A 9276-nucleotide genomic window follows, 5' to 3' on the forward strand; every position below is an offset into this window, starting at 1 on the left:
ATCTGGGGACAGAGTACAGCTTTCTGTCATACACAGACAGATAACACACACACGCACACAAGCTCACACACAAACCAACCAGCTGCAGAGCGAGCAACAGGAGGTAGCAGAATGCTTGCCACTGTGTCACTGGATTTGTAAGCATCCCCTCCAAACCACGGCCAAGACTAGTTATTCCCTGGGCTAAAGCCAGCCTGAGAACTTGGGGACCCTGCCAAGCCCTGACAGCCCCTAGGCCTAGCTCTGTTGCCAGAGCCACACAGGGAAGTCATTAATTCGTTAAACAAAGCTTCAGTAAACGATTAAGGAGTCCATCATTTGTTCATCAGTGGGCTAGCTGCATAGAGGATATCTGAGCATTCACTTTAAGGAACCTAGACTATTTGGGGGAGAGAAGAAAAGCTATACACTCATTTTAAAATTGAATATTGTCACAAGAGATGCCACTCAAAGTAGCATGTAAGTAAATGCCAAATGATCTTTCAGAGGAAGGAGTTTCAGACAGTGAATCTCAGCATCAGAGAAAGCAGACACTGTGATGTAGTGGAGAGAGCCTGGGCTTTGGAGCCAGACGGACTGGGTGCAGATCCTCACTGTGTGATCACAGCCAAGTTCCTCACCCTCTCTGGACTTCAGTCTGTTTACCCGTGGAGTAGAGGTGGTACATGCCTTCCAGAGTTGTTGAGGGGATTATATGAGGTGGGCTGCATATTACAAGCCTTCAATAAATGTTTGAGTTTTTTGTTCTGCTTTGTTTTTAAGAACATCAGAGCATTTAAAAAATCAGTTCAGGTAGGATTAGCCCAGAGGAAAATGACCTGAGACCATTCCTTAGAAAGAGGAAAGGACGACTATCATAGAAAAAGTTATCATGTCTAGCGAATACTTTAGGAAGTGGAAAGGTATGAGAAAGGATTGTTTCCTTTTTTATCATATTGACTTTTTCCTGAACATGAAAATGTTTCACATCTATAGGAAATTTGGAAAGCACAGTAAAACGCAAGGAACAAAGTAAAAAATCAAATATAATTCTGTACCCAATGAAAACTCCTATAAACACTTTGGCTTTCCTTCCAACCTTCTCCTAATTTTAACATAACTGAGATCACACTATATACACAGTTTGGAATCCTGGTTTTTGTACCTAATGTTTCATAAGCATTTTCCTCTGTCATTAAAAATTCTTTGCAAACATCATTTGCAATGGGCATATGGAATTCCACATATGGATGTACCAACGTTTTCTCAGCTATTCTACTAACAGTGGACACTTAGGGCTGTTCAGATACTTCACTATTATAAAAATGCCTCTGTGAACGTGAATACTTTTGTTGCAAAATCCTATTTCTTTAGGATAAGTTTCCATAGAAACTTATGGAATTACTGTTCTAAGGTTCCTGCTGAATATAAAGTGTTTTCCACAAAGGATTGTCCCAACCCACATTCCCACCAGCCACAGGCGAGAGACAGTTGGTCTTATCAAATCCTGAGACCCAATATTATCTTTGCAAAGAAAATTTTTTGCCTAATTTGATAGTCACGAAATAGCATTTCATTGTTCTCTTAACTATCTTCTTCCTTCTAGCAATATACCTAAAAGGATGTAAAGGAGTGCTCAGATAAAGGAAAGGAGCTTTCTTTTGTCTGCAAACAATCAACAAATATTTATTGTGCAAATCATTTTACTCTGGATTTACCTTCTCTCCCCTTTTTGGGTGGGTTTGGGAGATTCCACTTTTCAGGTTTTAGCCATTGTGAAGATAAGAGTTTTGAGGTACAATGCTGCTGACATTCTGGGTCAAAACATTCTGCCACTACTAAGCTTCAAGAAAAGCAAGCCGTGGAACCTGTCTGAAACTCCAGCCCTTCAGCCGATAGGATGCCTGTCCTACCTGGTTTATGGAAATGTGAAGATCCCGACATTTTATTAATGATTTATCAAAATTTAAAGTGCTTTTAAGACTTAAAAAAAATTATACATAACATAATATTATGTCCGATTTTATCCCATCATTATTGTGTCCTAAATTGACAGTTTCTGAGAGTCCCACCTCCTAACTCCAATATCAGCTTTCAGTAGATGAGGACCTTCACCGACAAATATTAGGGAAAGGGTCCAGACAAAAGAGGAAAAGCTTATGCTCTGTAGACATACAGTTCCCAGCCTACCCACTGTCTCTGGAACACCTCCAGATTGAAAGGTTTCATCTGGAAGAAAAAGGGGGTGGTGCTTAAGGTCCATTCTGGGCAAGCCCTCTTCTCGCGAGGGTCCCAGGGTGGGAGGCGTCTGGAGTCCGCGTCGCAGTGCAACCACCTCTCCCGGCGGCTGACGCTCACACCTCGGTCCCCGCTGTCACTCCTGTGGTCACCCCCGCCTGCGGTCGGTCGCACTAATTCTCGGCCCCGTCCTTCACTGGGTCCCCGGCCCCACCCAGGCTCTCCGTGGGTGGGAAGTGGCGCGATAATGGAAAGCACTGTCTGGGCGCCCACTGCAAACCCCTGACGTCTGGGGTTAAGCGTCCAGACTCCACCCCAATTCCACCCCGCCCTGCTCTCCAACCTAATTTCTTACCGCTGCCAAGGCTTGTCCTCCGTATTGGGTCGGACTGCAGATGCGGGGCCGGTAGATGTGGGTTCGAGTCCGCTTGGAATCTCCTGCCAACCCTGGCATATCATCTCTGCAGGGCTCCTTCCTGTTTCCTCCGCCTGGGGGCTTTGCCAGGTTCACCGCTGTATCCCCAGCGCCTGGAACAGTGCGTGGCATGCAGTCAGCCCTCACTAAATATCTGTTGACTGAATGCATCTCTGTAATGGTAACACCCACAGGGTGTTGTGGGAATGAATGATTCTGTGCAAGTACCTTGTGATATGTTACAAAAGTACTATTCGCTAAGTTTCTCTAAGAGAACAAAGCATATATATATATATATATATATATATATATATATATATATATATATTTTAAGTACTATTCACGAATTGGTTACCCGGGAATACATACCTACTTCTCTATCACAGCCTCCCCCCAGAATTATGCCAAATCATCCTACCTTCTTCTGAAAGTGTTTCCTGACTCTAGTACTATTACTGTGGATGTGCATGCCTAGTTATACACAGTTGTGCTCTGAAGAAAGAATCTTTACTTATTTCATTTCCTGAATGGATTGCATGTGCTGAAAGAGCAGGGAATGGAGTCAGATGTTGGACCCGATGCCAGCATTGCCGCCTATTGGTCGGGTTACTCTGGCAAGTCATTTCCCCTCTCTGGGCCTCAGTGTCTCCATCTGTAGCCTTCCCGGGTCTGGAATGCCACCCACGTGAGCAAGGATAGACGCCCCACACAGGGACGCGTCGGTCGCCCGCGCTTTCAACCTCCCTGCAGGCGCATCCTGCTTTCCCAAGTTGCGGCACGCCTCCGGGACGCCCTCCACAGCTCTAGACTCACGAGGTGATCGCGAGCTAGAGCTAAAGGGAGCCGCTGAGGGGCTTCCCTGGCTTAGCCTGCGGGGGCCGCCTGAGTGCTTACCCCCTCGCCCCTCCCTCGCGGCCTCCACCCGCTCATCTGCCCCTCTCCCTCCCCACCCCGCCTTTCTCCCCGCCCCGCCCTCCCGCCCACCCGCGCGGCGCATGCGCCGCCCGTGGAGCGTGTTTTTATAAAAGTCCAGCTTCGACTGGAAACTTCAGTTTGTTGGCTGTGGCAGCAGGTAGCAAAGTGTCTCCTAGGACTTGAGTACTCCGGTAGCCCCCGCGGCTGGAGAGCAAGCGATTACCATGGACGGGTTCCATGTAAGTCGTTTCAACCTGCTTTTTCTTAAACGTATTACAAACACATGAATTTAGAGCGCAACCCCTCTCCGAGCGGGCAGAAACGACCAGAATATTGGAGGTGCCCGTGCCCCCGAGAAGGGGCATAGAAAGGAGTTTTCGTGCGCTTGGCTACAGTCGGGGTTGGGGGGGGGGTGGACTGAAATCTTTTTCTAAGTAGAGGAGAAAAGATGGGAACGACCGTTTTCGGTGGCTGCATGTGTCTCCCCCTTGAGTTCTGCGGCGCGCGCCGGGTTTGCACGCTGTTTGCAAACAGAACATTCTGTGCACAAGTGCAGAGAAGATGTGCGCGCTGCCAGAGACCGTGGGTCTCTTACTCGGGGGAGCGGGGGTTTCTTTTGGAGCGAATTACATGATCTGAATTTGGAGGTGGAGGGCGGCGCGCCGGGGCTGAGTTCCCAGAGGGAGACTGTGCCCCTGGTTAACTTCAGGAGCAAAGGCGTCTGGGGACCACTCTTGGTGTTGGGCGCGTGTTCGCTAAACTCTGCTGCCCGCGGAGCTGTGCCAGTGCCCGGGCACTGGGAGCAGAGGGCGGACCCACCGTGCCGCTTGGCTGAGGTGTCTGCGCGTTGGCCGCATCAGGGAGGTGGCCGGGAGCAGCCCGCGCCACTGAGGATTGAGGGAGAGACATCGCGGGCGTCGCCAGCGCCGCGAGTGGGCCCCGGGCTTCTGGAGTTGGGGGTCGTGCAGAAGTTGAAGGAGTATATAAACGGTCACGGTGCAGCAGCACCCCGAGGTGTGCGCGGCGGGGACTAAGGGTGGAGTGAAGGGCTGGGAGGGCACCTGTGCTGCCGGTAGTTGTGGCGCAGACACGCAGGTGCAAGTGGGGACAGTTGGGCTCTCACCGAGCCCGGTTGCGCCAGTTAACCGTCGGTGGTTTCCTGGAGCCTTTTGAAATCCCCTTGGTAGGGAGGCTTTTCGTTTCCCCCAGCGGCGCGCGATTCAAAGGCTCCCGCGGCGGAGCTGCCCAATCTCTCCCCAGCACCCTGCAGGACCGCGCCTGGCGTGCGGCGGGGCCAAACCGTTGGAGCCACTGCTTGCCGGCGGTGGGCGTGGTGGACCGCGCGGAAGGCTGGAGCTGGACCACCCGGCCCCCAGCGCGCCCTCCGCCTGGAGGTTTCCAGCTTGCAGACCTCCCACCCCATTAACTGGATCCGTGGCGGGATGGGAAGCGACCCGGGAGAGTGAGGAAATGAAACTCGGGGCGAGGACCACGGGTGCAGACCCCGTGACTTTCCCCTCCCATTAAAATGCTGTGCTCGCTAACGTCCCAAAGGCGCCAAGTGATAAACATGGGTTTGGCAGAGAAACCCACGCCCCTGAGCGGCGCCGGTGGGAGTGAGGGTTCCCCGCTTCTGACACCCCACCCCCGCCCTCAAGCACCAAAGCCCTTCGTTTAAGACCGCATTCCCTTCCCCACTACGTGTTGCTTGAAGTACGGAATGGTTTGTGTTTAGACAGTCGTGGAGAAAACAGTGTTTCATGCCTTAAAGTAAGAGTCTTAGGGACTCCGCAGTGCTTCTTCCTCCCCTCTTCCCTCTCCTGGCGAATCTTCATAGAGAAAGTTAATCCCAGCTCCTCGGAACACGAGATTCTACTCCCAGTCCCACCATCATGCCGCCTAGGAGTGGCCTCTTTGTGTTTTGCTTTGGTTTTTTTCCTCCCAAGGTTTTTCCTTCCCTCTAGTGGGCGGGGCAGAAGAGTTAGCAAAGATGTGACTTTGGAACCCAAAGAATCTCATCGCCCTCTTGTTTTGAACAAAGAATTTTGTAACTGGTTCTCCTAATGAGAGATATAATGAAGCGACTATGGGGGAAGATGGGAGGAGAGTTGTAGGAGTCTAGAATAATTCCCTTGTGCTCTGACCCCAGTACTTTAGTGGGAGCAGAATTTCCTGAAGCAGGCCGGGCTGAGTTGGTTTTTATAAATTGCTTTTTTAAAATACCAGAAACATTGTTTGGAACTTCGGGAATGCCTGCTGAACTTGAAAGTGAATGTCCATTCCCTTGCCTTTTTCAGATATTCTCTTCAGATAATTACACAGAGGATGACTTGGGCTCAGGAGACTATGACTCCATAAAGGAACCCTGCTTCCGGGAGGAAAATGCCCATTTCAACCGTATCTTTCTGCCCACTGTCTACTCCATCATCTTCTTGACTGGCATAGTGGGTAACGGATTGGTCATCCTGGTCATGGGTTACCAGAAGAAACTGAGAAGCATGACAGACAAGTACAGACTGCACCTGTCTGTGGCAGACCTCCTCTTTGTTCTCACACTTCCCTTCTGGGCAGTTGATGCCGTGGCAAACTGGTACTTTGGGAAGTTCCTGTGCAAGGCAGTCCATGTCATCTACACAGTCAACCTCTACAGCAGTGTCCTCATCCTGGCCTTCATCAGTCTGGACCGGTACCTGGCTATCGTCCACGCCACCAACAGTCAGAGGCCAAGGAAGCTGTTGGCTGAAAAGGTGGTCTATGTTGGTGTCTGGATACCTGCTCTCCTGTTGACTATTCCCGATTTCATCTTTGCCAACGTCAAGGAGGGGGATGGGAGGTACATCTGCGACCGCTTCTATCCCAACGACTTGTGGTTGGTGGTGTTCCAGTTTCAGCACATCGTGGTTGGCCTTATCCTGCCGGGTATCGTCATCCTGTCCTGCTATTGCATTATCATCTCCAAGCTGTCCCACTCCAAGGGCTACCAGAAGCGAAAGGCCCTCAAGACCACAGTTATCCTCATCCTGGCTTTCTTTGCCTGCTGGCTGCCTTACTACATTGGGATCAGCATCGACTCCTTCATCCTCCTGGAAATCATCCAGCAAGGGTGTGAGTTTGAGAGCACTGTGCACAAGTGGATTTCCATCACCGAGGCCCTAGCCTTTTTCCATTGTTGCCTGAATCCCATCCTCTATGCCTTCCTTGGGGCCAAATTTAAAACCTCTGCCCAGCATGCACTCACCTCTGTGAGCAGAGGGTCCAGCCTGAAGATTCTCTCCAAGGGAAAGCGGGGTGGACATTCTTCTGTTTCAACTGAGTCAGAGTCTTCGAGTTTTCACTCCAGCTAACACTGGACTTTTATACATTAAAGAACTTTTTCTGAAGTTACACATTTTTTCAGATATAAAAGACTGACCAACACTGTACAGTTTTTATCAACTGTTGGACTTTTTATCTTGTGTGCCTTTAGTTTTTGTGAGGTTTAATTGACTTATTTATATAAATATTTTTTGTTGTTGTTTCATGTTGATGAGCGTCTAGGCAGGACCTGTGGCCAAGTTCTTAGTTGCTGTATGTCATTGTAGGACCGTAGAAAAGGGAACTGAACATTCCAGAGTGTATAGTGAAATCACTTAAGCTAGAAAGTATCCTCAGCTGTTTGTAAATAAATAATCTGTCCACTCCAGTGGAACATTTTCCTCTTCCTGCTCTTAAATTGTTTGGTTACACTATGTGATTTTGCCTGTAGAAGATGGCACTTTTAACCAAAGCCTGAAGTGGTATAGAAATGCTGGTTTTTCAGTTTGCAGGAGTGGGTTGATTTCAGTACCTACAATGTACAGCCTTGTATTAAGTTGTTAATAAAAGTACATGATAAACCTACTTAGTGTTATGTTCTGATTTCTATTGACATTCCTTTGGCTGGCAGAAGTCAAAAATAACAGTAGATACCTGCATGGTATGTCAGATCCTGTCCTAGGTATTTTAGTTGTAATATTTTACTTAATCCTTATCACAACTCTATGATAGGCTCTGGTTATATTACTACTAACATTTTGTAGAGCAGGAAACCAAAGTACAGAAAGCCTAAGTGACTTGGTCAAAGTATAGTAAGTAAGCACAATGAATATCTCAAACCAGGTAATGTGACTTCAGTATCTGAAGTCTTAACACTCTTAACTCATGGAAGTTTAGAAATATCCAGCCAGTACATATTCCTATGAAAGATAATCTTCCCAAAGGATAAATGTGCATAAAGAAGAAAAGGTATGCAATCCCATGTTTTAGATTTTACTACTATCATCCCCTTGTGTACTCCAGGTCTGTGCCAGCCAGGCATTGTATGCTCTTCTCATCTACGCCTCTCAATCTAGATGTCGTCACACCCTTTTGACAGGCAAGGAGACTGAGGTTCAGAGACTTGCCATAACTTGCACTTTCAAGGGGACATACCAGGAGCTGACTCCATTCATCCTTCCAGCCCTTGCTCTTAACCATTACCCACTGTTGTCCCCCAGAACACCTGGTCATAAGGCAACTGAAATGCTATTGAAAATAAAAGCCAAAAGTGAATGTTTTCTTCATAAAATTAACCATGCCCAAAATACCCCTCTTGCAATATCTTCTATGCAAATCTCAACACTTAATCTATTGCAACATCTAGCACCTCAAGGGTTCAGCCAAGCAGATAAAAGTTAAATTGGTGCTTTCAGAGCTCAGAAGAAAGGTCCATTGATGCAAGCTCCCCATTGCCCACGTTTTGCACAAGATTTTGGAGTCTTATGTAACATCACCCGCAGCTATTTACACTACCATTGTGCAAGCCCCAAGCTCTTGAGTACATTTCAGCTCCGGTCTCCATTCGAAGATAATTTCTGAACTATGGTAGCCATACCTGTCTCACTTTGTGACACACACACGGCACTCCAGGCATGCCCTCAAAGATAATAACCAGGATATAAATAAGGCAATATTTGGTCTACTTTTCATAATTGTTTCTGGCACAGAAAATCCATTTTGGAGGAAAAATTGCAATGTCTTATCTTTCTGAGGCAAATCACATTTGTTGAAGACAAATTATAGATCCTGTGAAGGGAAATAATTTAATTAATTAAAATAGAATCCAATTTGGCTGTACATTTTTGCTGCAGTCTATGGAGCTGGGATAATTCAAAGTAGTATTCCTATTCCACTTGAGAACACAATTAGATTTTACATAGGAAATTATCTTGAGGTTTCTTGGTTTTTTACCCTGGGAAGCCTAATTGGATCACCCTTCATTTAAGCATAGTTTTACATGTTTTCTCTCAAAGGCTTAGTCTTAAAGCCGTGACCATTGTAAAAGACTTCACTTGAACTTTCTCTATAAATATTTATTCTTGAGGAGACAATAGAAGAAATCCTTGGAAGGAATTCTTTTTCTTTCTCATCTTAGCTTGAAACCTTGTCACCCCAGATTCCTCACCTCTGCCCAGGAGTCACAACAAAAGGAACTGAGCTGAAACAAAATTCCCAGTGTCACCAGTCTTAATGGATATTTCATTCTCCTTTGGAACAAAGGTGGGATATCTCTTTTTCAAAAAGAATAAAAGCCTTGGCTCTCTCCCTTCCCTGAAAGTTCCCCCACCCCTATCATTCTCTGTCCTGACCCTGCCATTTCCAAGCGGCTCCAAAGCGTTCCCTGTGTGGTGGTTTGTCTGACAATGCTGGGAAACCCAGTCTGCTGGTCAGCC

The 9276-nt window shown here is 47.4% G+C and overlaps 1 protein-coding gene across 1 annotated transcript; it reads left to right on the forward strand.

The window, feature by feature from the left end:
* Positions 1-3668: 3668 nt before the first annotated feature.
* CXCR4 (C-X-C motif chemokine receptor 4) lies at positions 3669-7426 on the forward strand. The gene is made up of 2 exons (XM_032638454.1): positions 3669-3786; positions 5845-7426. The coding sequence occupies exons 1-2, from the start codon at positions 3772-3774 to the stop codon at positions 6889-6891; spliced, it is 1062 nt and encodes a 353-aa protein (XP_032494345.1). The 5' UTR covers positions 3669-3771; the 3' UTR covers positions 6892-7426.
* Positions 7427-9276: the final 1850 nt, after the last annotated feature.

Source organism: Phocoena sinus, chromosome 7, assembly GCF_008692025.1.
Source record: "Phocoena sinus isolate mPhoSin1 chromosome 7, mPhoSin1.pri, whole genome shotgun sequence".
Classification (NCBI taxonomy): domain Eukaryota; kingdom Metazoa; phylum Chordata; class Mammalia; order Artiodactyla; family Phocoenidae; genus Phocoena; species Phocoena sinus.